The sequence below is a fragment of the Dermochelys coriacea genome, chromosome 22, assembly GCF_009764565.3.
Source record: "Dermochelys coriacea isolate rDerCor1 chromosome 22, rDerCor1.pri.v4, whole genome shotgun sequence".
In the NCBI taxonomy this organism is placed as follows: Eukaryota; Metazoa; Chordata; order Testudines; family Dermochelyidae; genus Dermochelys; species Dermochelys coriacea.
Genome location: NC_050089.1, coordinates 16,995,218 through 17,016,418, shown reverse-complemented (window position 1 = coordinate 17,016,418; position 21,201 = coordinate 16,995,218). Strand labels below are relative to the sequence as shown.

Genomic DNA, 21,201 nt, shown 5'->3' with positions numbered 1-21,201 from the left:
TCATATTTGGTGCCTTGGATTCTCTTTTAAAAATATATTTTTAGGGATTTTTTGAGAACGTCTCAAATTTCAGGCATGTTTGAATCCAGGGTTCTGGTTTGTCCCCCATATAATAATCTGATGAGGAAAACCCTCTAGATTTGGAATATTTTTAACTTGGCACAAAAGCTTAAATTTTAAACAAAGACACTAAGTCCTAGGAATTGTATCCTACTGGCACCATAGCTGCATTAAGCAGATATCTCCAGAGATATGCCAGTATGTGCTGCCTTCTCTTGTGAGAGGGGAGCTAATCAGTGGGAACTGGTGAGCATGAGAATCTAAGACAGCAACTTCAGCAGAAATGTAAGTTTCTAGCCCTCATGATTGCAAGGTAGCCTGATTGCAAAGAGGAGATGATAGTATAGCAATTACAGAGAAACTAACTAGGCTGGTCAATTTCGTAGGTACTCTTCACAGAAACTGTCAAGTATGGTATCAGCTTCATCCTGCTGTTGGTTGGATCAGCTAGGGACAATGCCTGAGGCAGAAGATAGAGCTATTTATGGGAGAAGACTCAAAAACATAGAGGGGAAATGGTATAGTCGTCAAGATCTTCCTTTCAAATAGCTTGATGGGAAGGATAAGGAACAGGTGGAGGATGATTGGTATATTCTAGCCAGCAGCTAGATAAAGACTGAAAGATGGAGCCCTAAGCAGGGTCCATGAATTGTAGGAATCTCAACATTTTCCCTATTTTCAGAAGTTGGGATGGGGAGCGAGTGAGTTTCTTACAAGGCTCCTGGACCTCACCATTGAGTCCCATCTCTTGTAGTTAGTTACCTGTGGCTGACAGGTGTTTGCTAACATTTTGAAGTCTGTCACTTTGAGTGTCACACCCAATGATTCACATTGGCTATGGAGTAACTTGTTGCATACTGAATGGTACCATGAAATTTGCACATGCATGCTCCTGACTGTACATGTTATATGTCTAGTAAGGCATTTGGATATCACAATGATGGGTACAATCTGACTAGAATAGATTTCCTTCATAATATGCGGTGCTGGTAAAATGAGAAACAGTCTGTAGGACTACAGCAATTTCCCAGTTCTGGTCCCAGTTACCTAAAGCTGCTGCCTCCTTCTCTGATCCTGTTGCACCTGCAGTGCCTGTCCCCTTACACACCCTGGGCTCTGCAGATTGAATTGTCCCTGAATTCCTTGTCCTGCTGTTGGACAGTAGGGTCGTCATCCTCCAATCATCCCTTTCACACCTACCAGGATACCTGAGTGGGAAGCATTTTTCACAGAGGTGGGAGATTCCAATCCTGGGTGTGGTGGTGAGGGGGTCTTTGGGTGTCCCAGTTCAGAAAGGGGGTATCCCAGATTTTGGAGAAGGGGGGGTGTCCTAGTTCAATGGGGCTGAGGTGGTCCCAGTGCAGGGGGATGTCCCCATTTGGGAGGGAGGGCTGAGGGGGGGGTCCCAGTGCGGGGGGGGAGCTGAGGGGGTGTCCTGGTGCAGGGGGTAAGGGGAGGGGATGTCCCCATGGGGGGGTGAGCTGGGGGGGTCCGAGTGCGGGGGGGAAGGGAAGGGGAGGGGACATCCCCATGGGGGGGCTGAGCTGGGGGGGTCCGAGCGCGGGGGGGAAGGTAAGGGGAGGGGACATCCCCATGGGGGGGCTGAGCTGGGGGGGTCCGAGTGCGGGGGGGAAGGGGAGGGGACGTCCCCATGGAGGGGCTGAGCTGGGGGGGTCCGAGTGCGGGGGGGAAGGGGAGGGGACGTCCCCATGGAGGGGCTGAGCTGGGGGGGTCCGAGTGCAGGGTGGGGACGTCCCCATGGGGGGGTTGAGTTGGGGGGGGTCCCAGTGGGGGGGAGGGGTGGGATGTCCCCATGGGGGGGCTGAGCTGGGGGGGTCCGAGTGCGGGGGGGGAAGGGAAGGGGAGCAGACGTCCCCATGGAGGGGCTGAGCTGGGGGGGTCCGAGTGCGGGGGGGGAGGGGACGTCCCCATGGAGGGGCTGAGCTGGGGGGGTCCCAGTGCGGGGGGGAAGGGGTGGGGATGTCCCCATGGGGGGGTTGAGCTGGGGGGGTCCGGGGGGGGAAGGGGCGGGGATGTCCCCATGGGGGGGCTGAGCTGGGGGGTCCCAGTGCGGGGGGGGAAGCGGCGGGGATGTCCCCATGGGGGGACTGAGCTGGGGGGGTCCCAGTGGGGGGGAAGGGGCGGGATGTCCCCATGGGGGGCTGAGCTGGGGGGGAAGGGTCGGGATCTCCCCATGGGGGGGCTGAGCTGAGGGGGAAGGGACGGGATCTCCCCATAGGGGGGCTGAGCCGGGGGGGGTCCCAGTGCGGCAGGGGAGGGGAGGGGATGTCCCTGTTTGGGGTGGAGGGGCTGAGGGGGGGGTCTCCGTTCCCTGGCTATGTTTTCAGGGCCCTGAGACGGGAGGGGAGGCTCCGCCCTATTGCGCTAGGGCCCGCTGGGCCGCGGAGATGGGGGAAGGGGGGGGCTTCCCCACATTCCCCGGAGGGGCTTCCCCCAGGGCTTGCCCCCTCCCGCGCCCCGTCGCGTCGCGTCTCCGCTATCGGCCCCGCCCCGCCCCAGCCCAGCCAATGCCGCGCTCCGCTCGGAATGACGCGCGGAAGCGGCGGCCGTTTTGTTGGCGTCAGTGGGCCCCGCCCCCGGTGGTTGCCATGGCAGCGGTGGCTCCACCCCCCGGGCCGATGAGCTCACGCGGTGCCGCAGCCCCGGGAGGGGGGGGGCTTTCTGCTCCTCGTAACAAGATGGCGGCGGCGGCGGCGGCTGCAGCGAGCGGCGGAGCGGGGGGCCCCCCTCCAGCCCCCGGCTCCCGGCTGCCCCCGGCCCCGCCGCCACCCCGGCCCCCGGGCCCCGCCCGCATCGGATACTACGAGATCGAGCGAACCATCGGCAAGGGCAACTTCGCCGTGGTGAAGCTGGCGACCCACCTGGTGACCCGGGCCAAGGTGAGGGGGGGCTGTGGATCAGGGCGGGGGAGCCGGGCAAAGGGGGGCGGGGGAGCGGGGTGATGTGGATAAGGTCGGCGGGGGCGGCACGTCGTGCCTGGGGCTGGTCACCTGGGTAAGTGCGGGGGTGGCGGGGGGCCCCGTCCCGTGGGGCTCTGGCTGATTCAGAGTCAGATCGTGGCTCCCCCTCCCGTCACCCCGCAGCAGAGGCCCCGGCCCCCAGGGTGCCATGGGGAGCAGTAGGCACAGCCCGATGCACGCGGACCCCGGGGGCTGGTCCCCCCAGTCTCCCAGGCGGGGGGGGGCTGTGCCCAGATAGGGGCTCGAGCCTGGGCTGTAATTCTCCCTTCGGCAGACTCCCGCGGCTGGGACACGAGCCGCTTCCCTGGCTCCTCGCTGCCCCCCTTTGCCCTGACCCAGTGGGACGGCTGGGTCTCAGTGTGGGTCAGGGCCTTCAGGACTCCGCCGTACCCTGCTAGTTGCTGGGTTTCAGTGTCCCTGGTCAGTGGCGGTGCTGCACGGCTATTATGCAACTGCTGCTGCACATGGATATGTCAGGAGCCTTGCACTATGTTAGCAGTAACTCCCATGTGCCACTGGTTACTTGTGTTGAGGTTTCTCTTGTGCAATGTGGCTCAGAACATAATGGTGGACAGTGTCCCTGGCTGCGTTTTAAGGGCTAAAATCAGATTGTGCAGGTTGATGGAGAATCAAAATTCTTGAAGGGAAAGGTTCTAAACTTCTGTCATTCAATATCTATGCTTTGTTCACAATCTGTATTTCTTAATTGCTCTGTCCATCTTGGACAGTGAAAATGTATTGGTCACTTTCACTTTCTGGGTCTTTTGCTGCGCTCTTTGAATTCCAAACTTTTCAGGGGGAAGTTTAGATCCCAAACAAATACTGTTTATTTAAAACAAAACAAAAACACCAAACAAACTGAAAGAATTTCTCAATATTAGGTTTTTTGAGACCCTGATCCTTTATATCACTGACACCAACCAGCGAAATGTCTTGTTTTGTGTGAATGTCATACATATTTTGGGCTCCTCTTTCCTGCCTGTGTCCACTTTAGAAGTTGTTGCTCTGAACAACTTGGGTAGGGCTAACACCTGTTGATCTAGCATTCTCAGGCCTTGAGGATAGAAAGTTTTTGTATTGATGACCCCTTTGACACAGCAAGCATCTGAATGTGACTCCCCTCCTTATACCTTAAAAATGGGGAGGGGGGTCATTTAATTTAATGGGGGCTTGGAGCTGTCAGCCCGTGACCACCTTGCAACCCTCTGAGGGGTCACGGTTCCCAGTTTGAGAACCCCTGGTCTAGCATTTGAGTTTTTGGTACAGCCCCAGGTAACAAAAAAAGCTGCAGAAAATGCTCTTTCCCAATTGGATGGTGGATTCTGAACTCTGTTGTCATTGTCTTAGCGTTGGGTTTAGTCAGAATGACTCTTACCTGAGGAAGAGCTCTGTGTAAGCTTGAAAGTTTGTCTCTTTCACCAACGGAAGTTGGTCCAATAAAAGATATTACCTCACCCACCTTGTCTCTGTGATATTGGTGCCATCCTCTTCACCGCAGACCTTTTGTCAATTCTCACGACTGAAAATAGCATTCTGAAGAGTCTTTACTATCGAATGCCATGCAACTGCTTTGATCCTGACTCTTATTTAATTAATTTCACATGGATAAACCTGAAAGAAGAGCCGACTGTTTTGGAAAGGAGGGGTTATTGGCTAATTTAATAAAGGGCAATACTTATGTTTCAGTTTAAAGACAAATCTTTCCCCAGATATTTTTTTTTTTTAAAGAGGAGTTTGAGTTTACCAGGACTATACCATAAACTGTAAAGAATAAAACAGAGGAAGAAAAGACTTGTTGACCAAATATTTGCAGTATGCAGGCAGGTCATTTTGAGGTACAGATTAGCTGATGGATATATCACTTATTTTTATAAAGAAGTCACATTCCAGCAACTAATAAAAGTATCATATTGTCATTTTTAGTACCCCATCCTCCGACTTCCAGATTTTAGTGCTGAATATGCCAGTACATGCTGCAACAGTGCAGTGCTCTGTGGGTTCCTCTGTAGAAGCCATAGTGTCCTGAAAACCCTAATGGAAACTTAATCAGGGGCCATGCTGGTCCAGCAGGGCTGTGGGTCCTTACCACCACAGACCATCTTTTCTATGCTTCTGTCCATTATATCAGCAAATTAACAACAAGGGAAAGTCAGCCTGTCAAGAGTTTTTTGGCTTGCACACTTTTTGATTGCCATGTAAATTTCAGGAGCCAAATCCTGCTGTGACATTGGTGTAACTACTAAGTAATGCCTCCATTTTCTTAAATTCTGGATTTACACCCATCTGCCTGAGTAGGACTTGTCCCAGAGGCTGTTAAAGTTTAATCTAAAGTAATGTAATGTCTACTGGACAGCATCTTTCAGTAATGGATTAGCTGCACTTGTCTATGTAGTATTTACAACATTCAGAGATGCCTCTACCTTTAATTGCAAGATGCTACAGTCTAGCCTGCATTTCAGCTTTTGTTACTTATGGTTGGATCATTATTTGCCCAGTGATGATGATTAAGCTTCCTGAACTTTGCTGATAGAAGCAGGAATGCTCCCACTTCAGCTGCTTTAAATGCTGAAAACTGAGCATCTTGATTAGAAATCAGCCCTTCAATTATTAACTGAGCTCCTGTTTTCAGCATTCCTAGCTGAGTCAGGCTTTGTATTGAGCATTGTTAATTCTGAAGGTTGTGAAATATTGAAGGTTGTGAGTTGGTTTATTGCACGTGAATGGCTAAAGATCTTGTGAGATAGTGAAAAGATGAACACAAACTTAACCTTTGACTGGCCTATTTATGACCAGATGGCCAGTAGTGCGTGTCTTGAGACTACCAAATGCATATAATTTATGACCTAAGAATGGGTTGAACTCGAATCTCCACTAATGAAAAGCCATTGCACTAAGTTAAGGCCAGTGCCACTTGCATCTGTAATTTTGAAGTCGGTTAACTTAATTGTCCTCTTCCATATAGGAGACGTATATATTTCATAGTATGGTGGTAGATGTTAGATGCTTCCAATCCTTAAACCCAAAGAGAGAAATTATAATGGCAGCTTACGTACTTTCAAGTTCTCCTCCAATAGATGTGGAGCAGGTTTCCCTTCTCTAACTGGAAACTGAAAACCTTCAGCACCAGGATACTCTGGGTTCTGAAGATCTAGTTCACTTTAAAACTCACCTCTGTCTGAGAAGCAGAGCAGGAAAAGAAAATCACTTCATATGTAGGACCTATGTCCTTCCCCGATATTGTTCTTATGCTGTTCTTGCTGTCCTCAGGAGCTGTTAGTAGTTTGGACATTGCTGACAAACAAGGGGGAAATCAAAAAGCTATATTTCAAGCTCTGTCAGAAAGATGGGGGTTGTTGGGAAGAATCCGTGTTAAGTAAATTGGAAACGGCTAACGTGATATGGAAACTTCATTATTTAAGAGGGCATTGAAAGTACCAAAATGAAACCCATGAAACATTTGTTTTCTTCATAATAACGAATTGTTTGACTCAAGGAAAATACTTAAACTGAATCTTTGTGAAATCACCCCGTTTAGTAAAGTAACTAAAACATTGTTGATAATGAAACTCGAGCATAGTACAATTAGTCAATGCCAGCAGCTCCTTCCAGCGCTAATCTTCTCTTAGCAGTTGCACAGAATGATAGTGCAATGTTTAAAATTTAGCAGCCGAATCAAATTGCTTAACAAATTTGATGCTCTGACTTCTCATTGGAAGAAGCTTAGTTTATTCTTCAGTGACACTCAAACTGGAACCATGCCCTTCCAAAAGCAATCACAGCAAATGTTGGTAACTTTTAAATGATGATGATGATGATGATGATTAACCTGCTTGGTACAGTTCAAAGTTTTTTACCATTGTGTGAACTTAGAGATTACCTGTTGATCTGAGATGTTTGATTCTTTTTCTGTCTGGTGCAGATATTCTACAAGTTCAGCTGACTTTGATGTGACACCTAGGTATGTCTTGATTTAAATACTGTAGATCCCCTTTCCCACCTGAAAAAAGAAATAAACAAAAACCTCATAACCCATTGCTTAGGTCAGTGGTGCTCACCCTTTCCAAACTACTGTACCCCTTTCAGGAATCTGATTTGTCTTGTGTACCCCCAAGTTTCACCTCACTTACAAACTACAGTACTTGCTTCCAAAATCAGACATAAAAATACAAAAGTGACACAGCACACTATTACTGAACAGTGGCTTACTTTCTCATTTGTACTATATAATTATAAAATAAATCAATTGGAATATAAATATTGTACTTACATTTCAGTATATAGTATATAGAGCAGTATAAACAAGTCATTGTCGGTATGAAATTTTAGTTTGTACTGACTTCCCTAGTACTTTTTATATAGCCTGTTATAAAACTAGGCAAATATCTAGATGAGTTGCTTTAGCCCTTGGAAGACGTCTGCGGTACGCTCTAGGGTACATGTACCTCTTGTTGAGAACCACTGACTTAGGTTGAGTATTATAATTTGTAGCCATTTTGAAACTGACTAGGACATATCTTTATTTACATAGCTAGTATGTTCCCACGTTTTGTCTACTTCACAACAATGGTCTGGTATGTCTTGCTGACACAAGACTGTAGTTTACACAACTGAATTTCACAACTTAAATATGGGTCAGTAATGTTGGGGACACTTGTGAAAGGAAACATTCATTAATCATCCTAAAGGGCAGGATGCTGGGGGTCATAATTATCCCTACAGGAATTAACTAAATAAAAAGGCATAGCTTGACAGTTTATGTATTAACTAAGCTAGCAACTTACTTTCAGGCTCTGTTATGCAAACTTGGAATCTAGTATGCTGTAAAACAGAGCTATTCTGATGGCTGGACAGGAACTGGAGTTATTTCCCTGACTAGGATTAATTGGGCACCTGCAGGATATCTTGCTACATCTCTCCATTTCTGTTTCCTGCCTCCTGTCATCCCTTCCTCTGTCAGTGTTCTGGTGTTTCACAAGAATCAGTCTTTGTTTTTTGTTTTAAAAATCCTCCAAGTGACCTATCGAATGGATTGTTCGCTGCACAATTTCCATTTATAAATCATCCAAGTGACTTTGTTAGTATTCTAACTCTGGTCAGATACTGGAGTTTTTTAATGCCATGGTCTTCCATAACAGTTGAATGGTGTTTGCTGATAGAGATGACTGCATATACTGTGGCACATCTACCTTCACCTTCCCTCATATTCTGGATAGTGTCGTAAAGCTTAGTGTATTATTTTGAAATCTGTCTTCACAACAGCAGAGATGTTATAGTCCTGAAAGCTGTTTGCACCTGTTTTGCTCCTTTTTGTCAGCTGCAGCATGCAGTAATCTGCTCCAACTCTGCTATGAGGACATATAACTACATGCCTTTCCAAAGGCTATTGAACAGTTTCTGACTTTTTTTGTTTTTGTGTGTGTGTTGTTTTTAACAAGGAACACATCTCTATGTAGGTCAAGCCCCTTCTGTAAACTGAGATGTTACCTTGAGTTCACAACCCATTGTGATGCATTTACTGGGGTTTTCAATCATCAATGAGAGTTAGGTGTTAAACTTTGCCTCAGTTTCCCCCAACATGGGATAAGTGGCTTGTCCAAGGCCACAGAAGGACTCCGTGTCAGGAGTTCCTGGCTTCCAGTCAAGTGCTTGATCTGCTAGACCATACTGTCTTCCTGCCAGCCAAATATGTATATTCTTGGGTTCATAGAACTAGATAACATGCAGAGCCCAGAGCAGGTCTGACTTTTACCTAAAAGTATTACTCATTCAAGCATTGTTTACCTAGAGTACAGAAGTTTAATGTTTTCCATAAAAAAAAAAAATTGATCTGACATACAAATATGGTGGTTGCAGGGTAAATTTAACTCCTTAGCATGACATAGACCTGCTATTTCAGGTACAGAAGCTGGGAGAGCAGTGGAAATGCTAGTGGTGAACTGATGTGTCCATTCTTCTGTTTACTTCTGTGATGCCCCTCATTGTTGAACTGCAATGCCTCTCAAATATTTGCAATAGAAATAACATTTTCCTTTCTTTGTAGCCTATTAAAGATATAGCTTAATTAGATTCTAGGCTTAGACCTATACATGAGTAACTTTGAGGCAAAGAAATTAATCTGGCATTGAATTCAGACAGAAGTGGGTCCACAGCACTTAAAACGCAGTATGAAAACTGGTTGGCTGACTTAGCTGGCAGTGGGAGCGGGCTGCCATGGAAAGGGCCTGGTGACTATGGCACTGTAGCTCCAGAATGCGAAAGGCTCAGGGAGCCACAGTGATTCTTGCCTGGATTCTTGTTTTCCGTAAAAGGTGGAAAGTAAAGCTGCTCTCAGACGGGCTAGTGCTGGGGAGTGAAGGGTGCTCCGTGCTCAACCCAGTTGTTCCCCATCTTGAGCATGTCCATAAGGCATGTGGGCATGGGGTAACCCCGAAGCCTCTGCTCAGAGCACTCCTAATGTTCTGATCGTGGAGGGGTGTTATACTGGGTTCAGTATGCTGTGATTCACCATTGCTCTGAGTCATGTCGAACAGAAACAGGTTAATACTCTTGCCATTAGCTTCATAATGAATTATGTGAGGAGCTAATATGGTAACCTTGTTAGTCACTTTCCCTTTCATCAATATCCATTAGTACACATTTTTTCTTTCAAACATAAGAAACCCTGATTAATTGTGAATCACAAAATTCCTCTGGCACGCAGTATAATGTTACTCACATGGTGCTGATCTTGCTGCTTATATGTTCCAAAAGAGCCACTGTATTTCATCCATTAAATATCCAGGCTTAGCGAATTCCTAAGAGAAGGAAAGGGTCTTCTGGTCCAGCATATTTACTGTTCTTCATGTCCATTGACAACCACTAGTGCTCTCTTCCTCGACACCGGTGTGTGTGTGTGTGTGTGTGTTAGAGAGAGAGAGAGAAATAGTACCTACTGATTGAATGCTGAGCTGATGGCATCTAGCATTTCACTATACATTTCTGAGCTGTACAAAGGAATTTACAAATAGCCAATAGATGAATGCATATACAGTGTTGAGCATGCGACCCTGTGTAGCAGGCTCTGTCCTGGTGACAGCTTACACTGAAGACCTTGAGAACAGGATTTGTGTATCATTACCAGCTGATAGGGCTTTATCATTTTGAATATGATGAATTGGCCTCCCTGGTCTAAAGAACCTAGTGCTTGCTTAGCATTTTTTGGAGGGGATAATAGTCTATTCTAGCATGGTTTTCAGGCAGTCTGCTCTCCCAGCTTGTCACTGGCCGCTTGTTAGGCAATGTTATGTCTTACTTACTTGTTACCCTTAAGGCATTCCCTTCCCGTCTTATAAAACACCTGTGTCCTAGCTGTGTAGATGAGCTTTGCTGAAAAGGAACAGAAGATTTGGGGTGAGGGGTTCTCTTAGAGTATCAAGTTTTCATTGAAGGGTTTGTAGGCATTTGTAGGTTTGACTTTTTTTGCCCTAAAGTAACCCAGCATTTCATTGCTTATTCTGTTGAGGCTTTGGAGCTGTGTGCCAAGAGGCAGGAAGGCTGAGTGTGTAAAGAGAATAACTGACGGTCAAAGTTGTATTTCATAGGCTAGGTACAAAAATAGCCTCCCTGAGGGGAAAAAAAGCAGGTACTGTGGTGACTAGTGTCCTAATGGGCTAGTGTCTTCCTTAGTACGGGGCAAAGTGACAGTATTGTTTTTTTGTCTTCTCCCCAGTGGTATAGATATGATATTGGGTCTTTAGGACTCCCGCCTCATGGTGGAGGAATAGCACTAATAGGAATTACCTGTGTAAATACCAGCTTTTTAAGGGAAGATTAGACTACTGTGAGAATCTGTGGAAAAAATCTCTATCAGCAAGAAAACACACACAGTACTGCAACTTTGTACAACTGTTCTGTAAACTTGCTAGCCCAAACACTCCCCTCTTCTCTTATCCTTGCCAAAATCATGAAAAAACTAAATTTACTATCTGCAGCAAAGAAAAATTTAGCAAGACTGCGTAAGCATATTTGTTAAGCCACATCACACAAATGTTAGCATGTCAGAACTCTGATTAGAATTCTCACTGGGCAGATAAATCATGGAAGACAGTGAAATTCTGTTCACTAGTGTCTTGACTTGATTGTAGAAACTGTAGCAAGTTGACAGGTGTCACTTACTGCCTCCTAATTATCACAATTTTTTTTTTTTTGCCACCTGTAGTCTTCTAGATAGAACAAAATAACTAGTTAGTGTCTGAGGTGTCATGGAGACAGAACCCCTTTGCCCTTCCCCATCCCTAAAGATTGCTCCTGCAACTCAGGCTGGAGGCAGTGGTGAAACCATGTAGTAGAGCTGATGGTGTTAATTTGTCCAACTCCTCAGTGAAAGCTCGGAGGGTGGAGACATCATTCTAAACAGCATTCTCTTCTTAATTGCTCTTACAGAATACCTGCTCATTCATCCAGAATGAACACAGCGTAGAGCTTGGTCTGACTTCAGTGCTCCCAAAATCATTGATGTTAAAATCACAAGTTTCTGTACCACAGAGATAAAATTACCACTGATGTGCTTAGGCCTTGTCTGTATGAAAAAGTGCAGTGGTTTAAGTAAATGATTTTTAAAACTCTCCCATTAAACCAGTGCAAACTTCTGATGTGGATACTCAAAATCAGTTTAACCCTTGATTATGTCAGTTCAGCAACACCAACTTCATACGAATTAACATAAGCAAGGGTTAAATTGATTTTTGAGTATCCACGTTAAAAGTTTGCACTGGTTTAACTGGAGAGAGTTTTAAAATGATCTCGTTAATAGACAAATGCAATGGATTACAGACTAGGCCTCCATGCCAGTCCAGGGGATTAATATGCTGCATTAACACTCAAGTGAAGAAACCCCCTGAAGGACTATGATTCATTATTAGTCATTGGCATATTTCTGGTAATTGACTCCTGTGTCTCTATAGTTGAGGCGAAACCTCTCATTCTATCCAGTGGCCATCAAAGAGAATTATGTAGCCTCAGCTAAATTTCATAGTCAAATCATACAAACACAAAAACTCCCACACCCGATGGAATTGACACAGTTTGTGCTCAAATATAGCACAAAGTTGGCTGCATCTTGGGGAAGTGGGGGAAGAAATGCTTTCACTTCACTAGACAGTACTAATCAAACAGTGAGGATGGACAGGATATCCTAGGACAGCCTGGATTGACTGAAGTGAGCCAAGGAACCAATATATGGCTATGGGCTCTCCATTAAGATATTACTGTACTAGGGTAGAGTAGCCAAATACTGTTGAATTGAAGAACTTTTAACACTAACATACAGTGTGCATACTTCACTTTTACTATTGGAACTTTCTCCAGCAGCTTTATGTATTCTGTAATGAAAATTCATGCTGGAAATTATTAGTAGATCAGCCACGTGCTTGCTCAGCCAGCTGTAATCCAGTATATGGTACTGTGGTAATATTTGATTTAAAATTTAATTGGAAAGCTGTTAACTTTTTCCTAATCTAGCAATTCTGGATATAGTGTTCAGCTTTGCTGTTCTGAGGAGAATGCTGTGGCACTAATTTTTGTCTCAAATCCTTTTATTGGCACAGGAGAGGGCAGGCACTAAGGACTGAAGTACTCTCTCTATGCTGATGATATGCCCGGCACCTTAAGATCTCCATTCTTCTGGCCAGGCAGGATGGGACAGTGTTGTCTTTGCTTTAGCTCTCAGGCGGAGGACCTCTGGGTGCCAGCTGGCAGGGAGTAGGAGTTGGCTAGTAAGGATGAAGCGTGGAAAGGAAAGTTTCAGTAGGAACGGGACAAGAACTTTGCATCAAAAGTTGTGAGCCAGCTAGGAAGTCTGGGGTGAGTTTGTGTTTCCTTTTGAACTTTGTTAATAAACCCAGATCCCAAGAAGGGCTTATGTGTCAAGCATGTCAAAGACATAGGAGTGCCCAAGGAGGGAAACCGAGGAAATGGCTAGTCTGAACTCAAACCGGGGTTAGGTAGCGCTGCTGCCTGATTCTGTGTAATGATAGTTCTTGAGTTCAAAACCAAGCTCCTGGTAGCCACGGTAACTAATTGGCAATCTTAGGTATGCAGATAGGGTGACTATCGCTTTATATTTTTGATCAACAAGATTTGGAACCAAAATCCTAGATATACTTGTTCACTAGTATCACACCACCAGTGCATAAAAAGCACTATTAAGTGTGATTGGCCTACCTGCTTTGGGTTCAAAAATCTGTGCAACTTACCTTCAGCACCAAATGCTTCACTGATTTAAAGCCACCCCACAAAAAAGCGAACATGTGCATGCATACGGAGAGAAATGACATTTCAGTGACAAATTATCTTGGCAGTTTCAAGATCTGAGAGTTAGCTTTTGTAGAACTGTTTAAAAACAATGGAAGAAGTTCATGGGATCCAATCTGGGGATGAGTCAACTGATTTGTAGATGACGGAGCTTACTGCTCTGAGCCATTCTAGACAGTCTCTTATTTTAATATTATACAACCGAAAGCATCTTGGCTACTAACAGTTGATATAATTGGTCTCTTCACAATACATTTGAATCTCTGTTGTTTGCTGTCTTTGTATATGGTTTACCACTTGGAAGCTTTGCCGTCAGTTTTTTAAAGCACCTGATGTAATTCTAGTATGTTGTGTGGATTTATCAGATTTTGGAGATGGGGTTGAGCGGGAGGGAGGTGGAAATTTGCATAGGATGCCAGTATGCAACTGTGAGACTGAAGCTAGGGCTAAAGTGATTTGACAAAGCCAGGCCACAACAATTGTTCATGCTCATTTAGGGAAACGCATAACTTGATATTAATGAGAATAAGACTGGGGTTGAAAAATTGTACCAAGGTCCCCCCATTAAAATATGGGTTCTGAGGCTTGAGCATTACCTTCTGTGTGTATATATTTACACTTCCACACAAACAGCCCTATACTATCTAGCGGTTCATGTCCCCTTCAGATACCTGTTTTTCCTAGCATGCTTAGCCCCTGTTTGAATCAAACTTAAACATGTCAGTAGCTCTATAACATTTCTAAAGGTTATGCAGTTATGCAGGAAATCTCCTGTAAAACCAGTTTCCTGCATTAAGGTTCACCATTGCTTAGTACAGTTTCTCTTCATTCTGTCCTGTTAGGGTGTTTAAATACTGAACCGTCTGGTTTTGTCTTTCATTCATATTCCCTGAGAACTCTGTGTGATGTAGTGTTGGCAATTGGTATAACAGTGAGCAGCATTGAAGGAACAGTAACATTTTCACTGTGCATATGACTGGCAAAGGATTGTCAATAGAGTTCAGTGATGTGTAAAAAATATGGCAGTGTTCTAGAGAGAAATGCTTCCAAATTTTCTCCCCCCTCACCAGCTTTTGAGGAACTAGATTCACTGGAATCCTGTTCAGTCTCATCAGCTATTTTCCATGTGTGTTTGTGGTACTTCTAGAGTTGGCAATATATTTAGTCTTAAACTTCTCAATAGACTGCCAAAAGCAGCTGAATTGAAACCACCAAAACTCAAATTTCACCTGAAACTAAGTAAATTAGTTAAGCCTTCAGGCTTTGAAGGAATAAGCTTACAAATGAAGATCCTGTTAGCTGTGTGTACTTATGGCTAAGTATAAAAATCTCATAAGATAATATGCTAAATTGCAGTGGATTCTTATTTGTGGCTGTTATCAGTGAAAAAAGATGCACAGTATCTGAACAGACTTTTACTGCAAGTCTAAAGGCTTGCAGGTATGTAGTGTGAGACTGATCAGTTAAGCTCTCTGGGGCAGGGACTGTCTTTATTTCTGTGCTTTGTATAGTGGGGCACTGATCTCTAATTTGGGTCCTTAAGTGTCTTTGGTCTAGACAAATATCTACTTTTGGCCAGTTACTGTAATTGCATAATTCTGTGTGCACTTAAATTTTAGATTAGTGCAACATTCAGTCCAACACAGTAGCGTTAACTAACTAAGGATGAAAAGTCTTGGTCTCAGCACTTCATTTTTTCTCTTAAGATATTACACTTGAAGGAAATCCTTGCACTAGAATCTTGCAAGTGGTTATCATCTAGACTGGAGTGTTGTTGATAAATATTGGCCTTGGTGGTATGCATGGAATCTCTTGGACTTGAGTAGCTAGAGACACTGAATTCAAATAAGCTTTTTCACACTTGGCAAATAGTATGCTGACACTCATAGGGCTGCCATAGAGAATCATAATGGCCTTTCCCAGATCAAAACTGAATGGATAAAATACCACTTGAGTTATATTGGGTTATCTTGTCATAACAAGGTGACATGAACAGAATAGCATTCTTCTGGGGTACATTTCAAATTGGACCTTGGTTTCTTGCTTCCTGAGGCTGGTAACAACGGCTTGTAGCTACTTTGGGGTGGTAGATCTTTTCCTGTAAGTTTAGTTGGTACACACAGTGCCATTTTACTCTGCACTAATAAACAAATTTCATACAAATGCAAATCTGTTATGACCAATGGCTATAGTGAAATCCATTATTAGTCGTGCCCAGAGCCTGCCTGTTGCATCTCAAGCTTTCTGTTTGAACTAGCCAGTTGTCACTAATATATAGCAATTTATTGGTTGCCAGTGCGATCATGATTTGAAAAGTCAAGTTCATTGCTGATTCTCAGTGCAGATTTAATCTTTGACTTCAAGGGTTTTTCAGAAGAGCTCCTTCGGGTGTTTCAGATAAATCTTTGACTTTCCATTCTCTGCCAGTTAATTCAGCTGCTAGTAATTTACTTCCAATCATACCAAACTGATGTCAGGAATTAAAGTAATAGTTACCTATATAACGTTCCCTGCTGTTTGGGAGTTCTATGTCCTCTGGAGAAACCCTTGCTTTTGCAGAGAAGCAGGGGGTGTACCTTCTCCCACACTGGCTGACATATATGGGGAAACTTTTGTTCAGTCAGAACAGAATATTAATTTCTTTTTAGTTTAGCTAAGAATACCAATTCATAGTTAAAAGCATAGTGAAGTCTGAATGTAGGTATTTTCCCACTCTGCTGCTTCTGCAGTTAGTCATTTGCCAGACATGTGGGCCCTGTATGTAACCTCACTTTTTCAATTGTGTTAGTTGTAAATGTGCTGCTTATTCCAGTTGGGTTCAGGGGATAAAACTGGTTGTCAGTTTCACTTATTGGGCCAATGGAGTATAAAGAGAAGTGACCCATATAAGTGGAGATTGGGAAGTGCCCTAGTTTAGCTGAATGGAAAACATCACTGTTTAGGGGAGATATTATAAGACTGAAGATTATAGCCACTAACCTTGAAGACCTGCTCTGGATGCCCATGTGATAGTGTATAATGAATTAAATGAATAACAAATTACTCACTCTCTTTAAATAGCTTTTAGAGGAGACCTGGGAAAACAAATTAAATGTTCTCAAAATGGCAACTTTCCCAGGGAAGTATGCTGATTGCTCATCCTAACTTTATTGTGGTTGCAGTAAAGACTCGTACGTGTTCACCACTCTCCCCACTGGTGTGCTCAACTCTAAGCAACCAAAACCACCTGGAAAAATGTGAAGGATAAATCAGAGCATGCATTACACCAATTTTATAAATTATCCTGCCAATAACTGAAAACTCCAACTCCGTCTTCAGAGCTGTTTAAAACAAAGGTGGGTAGGCTCCCCCCCCCCCCCCCCCCCAAAAACAAAAAATCAAATGTCCTCTGCAAATACTGTCTGGTTTTCCTCAGGACAGAGTTGCCTGGTCATAACATGCTAAGCCCTTTCTCTTGAAATAGACTGAGCAAGTCTAAAGGATTTACTAAAGTTGCCCACTGAACTGGGGAGGGTCTCCATAAGAAGGAATAGGAGACAGCTGCTTGCGCCTTTTGTTAAAAGTGCACTGAAGGATGGTAGGCCTAAAGTTACTGCTCACTTTGTGGCAACTTGCTGTCCTCTACTTGTGAACAAAGGATCAAAATTCACAAAAATCCTGCTCCGTTTCAGTGGTCAGGGATCTTGCATGTCTCCTACTGTGTCCGCTTGAGTGAAGAGACAATGATATGAAAAAGTGCATGATAGCCGGGGACTCTCAGCTTCTGAGGTTTGAACGGTCAGCAGCAAGAGTTGAATTATTAGTGTTGCACCCAAAATCAGGAGGTCAGATATAAATTATTTTCATTCCAAAGTAGGCAAAACTCTGTATTTCATTTCCTGCTAAAAAGTCCCGTAAAGATTTTTCCTTTTTTCCTTTAAAAAATATACATAGTTTTTTCTTGACTTTTATACACAACCATGAAAGGAAATTCTTTTGAGGGACTCTGCAAATTGGTTCTAGACCTGAGATTTATTTCAAGCACCTTTCATGTGGTCTGGGCACTTCATGAAAAGTAAACTGGTAAAAGATTAGACTCAGAAAATGAACTTCTCGTCGCCTCTTGAGTATTTTATTCAATACACTAAGCACAATTGTAGCCTGCCTCCCAACCTCTCCAAAATGCTTGAAGAAGGAGGCCTTGCAGCAGCTCTGTAGGGTGGTCAAACACTTCTAGTGACTGCCCAAGTGAATACATTCATTTGCAAACCAGCTGCCTTTAACTTAAGGATGCAGGGTAAAATTTTCAAAAGCCCACGGCCATATCTGTGCTAGGAAAAATGAGCATTTTTACAATGAGAAAGATGACCCATCCTAATGTATCCTAATGTAGACAGGACAAATTGTGACATTAATTGGTATAGCTGGGATTACAGCTCCCACAGTGTGGAAGTGGAAGGTTCTAGAAAGAGCATATGGCTAAATCACATCTGACCTTGAGAATTCTTGTGCCTCTATGCCCTAGTGATCTGCAATGAGGTGCTGTACTTCAGTAGCTCACAGGAAATCTGTGAGAAAACTAAGTAAAGGTGTCAGAGCTTTCACCATGGCAACAGTCTCCGAGCCAAGTGTACAGCCTTACAGCAGGATGAGAGGAAAGCAGGTCAAACATGTGCATGGCAAGATGGAGACCTTTTGAAGATGTGCAGATATAGTCTGCTTCTGAAACTCTTGCACGAGTTGCAAACATCCCTTTGCAAACAAGACTCCTTTAATGCTTCCTGGACAAGTACAGGTGCCTTGCTATTAAAGGATTAATAAGGCAGCTGTGCACTTTGGCAAGTTGAGATTAAAAGTGAATTCTGCTGATTGGCTCTGACTGGCAAAACATCTGCGTTATTTTTTTAAAGTTACAATGGATTTAAATATTAAAATCTCCAAATCCCTGTTCAAAATACTTACCTGGTCATCATGATTGTTTCTAAATAAGAGTATGAGTAACAGTAACACGGTTAGTGATTCAACTCCATCTAATAGATAAATTTTCAGCATTGTGACCTCCAGGCTGGTAAAATATGCTGCAAGAGAGTCACACAAGGAGATCAGGGATGAGCAGCATCATGGATTTTTTTGCTTAAAGTTGTAACTGTTTAGCAATTTTCATATGCTGCAAGCCAATCAACTCTTGTTTACACAGTTTTGTACCACATGAGAGAAAATATTGCCTAACTAGTTCTACTGTCATGTAGCAGAGTGCCAGGTGCTTGATTGTCTAGTCCTCTGTAATGATGGGCATAATTAAATTACTCTCACTAAAAAATTGTGAATAACTTTGAGCTAAGGTACTAATGCGATTATTAGATGTTTAATCTATTGTAGTATTAAATCCCACCAAATGAGAGGAGATCCATCCTCATCATTGTAGCCACTCATTATACTCCACAATGAACATAGCCATTATATGGACAACATACCCCCATATCTCAATGTCTATACTTTGATCCATTAAACTTTTACCCCCAATCGGTAAAATTGCAGATTGTGTATTCCTCATGCCACCCACTCCTAAACTGAATTTTGCACCCCTTGATAATCTGTACCTTATTCCCTGATAACCAGAAACTTCTATGCCTAAACTCTGTACCGTTTTCTTTTTACTTCAACTTTACTGGTCTTGCAATCAGCAACTGACTACAAGGAGAACATGGTGACATGGTGACAAAATTTGTTAGTCTCTAAGGTGTCACCAGTACTCCTTTTCTTTTTATGGTGACACTGATATCACACTCTAGTAGGTGATAGAATCTCGTCATATACTACCTATTGTTATCTTCAAACATACCTAGATACTCACTTCTTAAAGGACAATTAATGTCCTTGCAATGTGAAGTATTCATTAGCAATTCTTCAATCATTCATGAAATTCTACTTGCCATTTTTGAGGGTCACGCTGAAACTCACTGTACATACTCTGCAGAGCTTGGACCAGGAGTTTCCTAATTGATGTTCGTATGATGCTTGTATTCAAGAGCTTATTTTCTTCATATTTAAGCAGGGTATTAAATGGATTATAGTTTACAGATAGTTACAGGTGTTGCTCTTTCCAGGCAGAGGTGGAAACTGACACAGCAATTATTGCTAGCACTTGTCATGGACTCTGACTCTCTCATATGCTTCATGGAACAAAAGTGGAATTCATTGGAATGGTTCCACTGGAAAGGCTTTCTGGAGGCTTATGCAGGCTTATGTTCTGAAACAGATACTGTTGTAGTTTCAGGAATAACTACAAACGGGTGGAATTAAGAGGCATGATGGAGCTGCACATGGCATATCACAAGTCCCTTGGAGGATGAACAAAGACATTTCCAAGTGCATCCGATGAAGTGAGCTGTAGCTCACGAAAGCTTATGCTCAAATAAATTTGTTAGTCTCTAAGGTGCCACAAGTACTCCTTTTCTTTTTGTGAATACAGACTAACATGGCTGCGACTCTGAAAAAAGACATTTCAATCAGGGTTTGACTTTTGTGAAACACAAATATTAAAGATCAGAATAGCTTGAACAATATTGAATAAAAACTGGAATATTTTTATAATCAACTTAGAAAGAAAACAGATAGGCTAAGTTTACTCTCCAGGTCGCTACTGCAACTATTGACGATTGAACTGGAATCTTCCTATTAGACCTCTGTGCTACCAGTTCAGTTTGTAAACAAACAAAACCCCAAAACTTTTAGCCTCTTGTTAACAGTGTAGTTCATTTAAAGCTCACATAGATGTTTCTGTGCAGACATTGTCCTGGCTCTTGATGCTAGATTTAAATTACTAGTGTATAATGGTCTGTGTTAAACATTTGCTTGCATGAAAAATTCTCTTTAAAACTATTTTGAGTTATATAAAATAGCAGGACTCTTCTTGTGGCCAGAACAGCCTAGGTACAACAACACATTCTGTTTCCACGGCCTCAAATGACCAGGTCTGTGCCTCTTGGCCTTCAAGAGGGAAACACTGTTTCCTAACAGGCTTGCATCACTAACTCTTAAGTCAGCAGCTTGGGGTGTGGTCTAGCAGGGTGCCCTGGCTTGTTTGAATGAGTCATTATTAAAATAGCCATGGGAGCAAGTACTCTTGTCTAAACAGGAGATGGTGCGTAGACACCCCGGCATATATAAAAGCTTAACTTTGCCATATTTGTTTAAAAAAAAAAACAACAAGTATTTGGAAATAAGGTATATAGTAAAATGCTTTCTATTTTACTAAGAGTGGATCTTGAAATTTTAGAAGCTTAAGTATTGGTGCTAGTGTAATGCTGGATCATTTGCTTTAAATTGAACTAACTTTTTTGTCTGATTAATTCAAAGGATGTCGGAGGCAGAGGGAGAAGTTACTTGGACTAACTGTATTTTGGAGCCTTGTAAAGAAAAATACTGAATATCTGAATATGCATGCGATTCATGGTATCATTCCTCCTTGTGTTGGAAGGAAGGAAAACTTAGTTTTGCATTAGAATGATTGAAGAATGCTTAATTTCAATGCTTGTGGCACCTTAGAGACTAACAAATTTATTTGAGCATAAGCTTTCGTGAGCTACAGCTCACTTCATCGGAATGCATCTAAGGTGCCACAAGTACTCCTTTTCTTTTTGCGAATACAGACTAACATGGCTGCTACTCTGAAACGTGTCTTGCAGTATTATTCTATCGCCCTGATTTCTCTTATACCCCCTCCCAAACACACCTTATTGAGTAGAGGTTGAAGCAGTAGAGGTTGAAGCAGAACTTACTAGCAGATGACAGTGGCTGCTGTTAAAATAAAAATCTTTCATCTCTCTTGCTTTTTGTGCCTGTGTGAGTGAGTTGCCTTGTTAATACATCGTATAGTAACAGGGCCGGC

The 21,201-nt window shown here is 43.3% G+C and overlaps 1 protein-coding gene across 16 annotated transcripts in view; it reads left to right on the top strand.

The window, feature by feature from the left end:
* Positions 1-2,740: 2,740 nt before the first annotated feature.
* The window catches only part of SIK3 (SIK family kinase 3), a 150,919-nt gene continuing 132,458 nt past the window's right edge, over positions 2,741-21,201 (top strand). For 8 of the 16 annotated variants that reach the window (XR_006276579.1, XM_043500737.1, XM_043500743.1 and 5 more), the window contains exon 1: positions 2,773-2,960. Coding sequence is in view for 2 of the 16 variants with exons in the window: in XM_043500736.1 (XP_043356671.1) it covers positions 2,760-2,960 (201 nt within the window). In the remaining 14 variants the exon portion in view is untranslated. Of the gene's footprint in view, positions 2,961-20,702; positions 20,766-21,201 lie in introns of those variants that run through there. The other 8 variants (XM_043500738.1, XM_043500735.1, XM_043500741.1 and 5 more) reach the window with 6 other exon arrangements.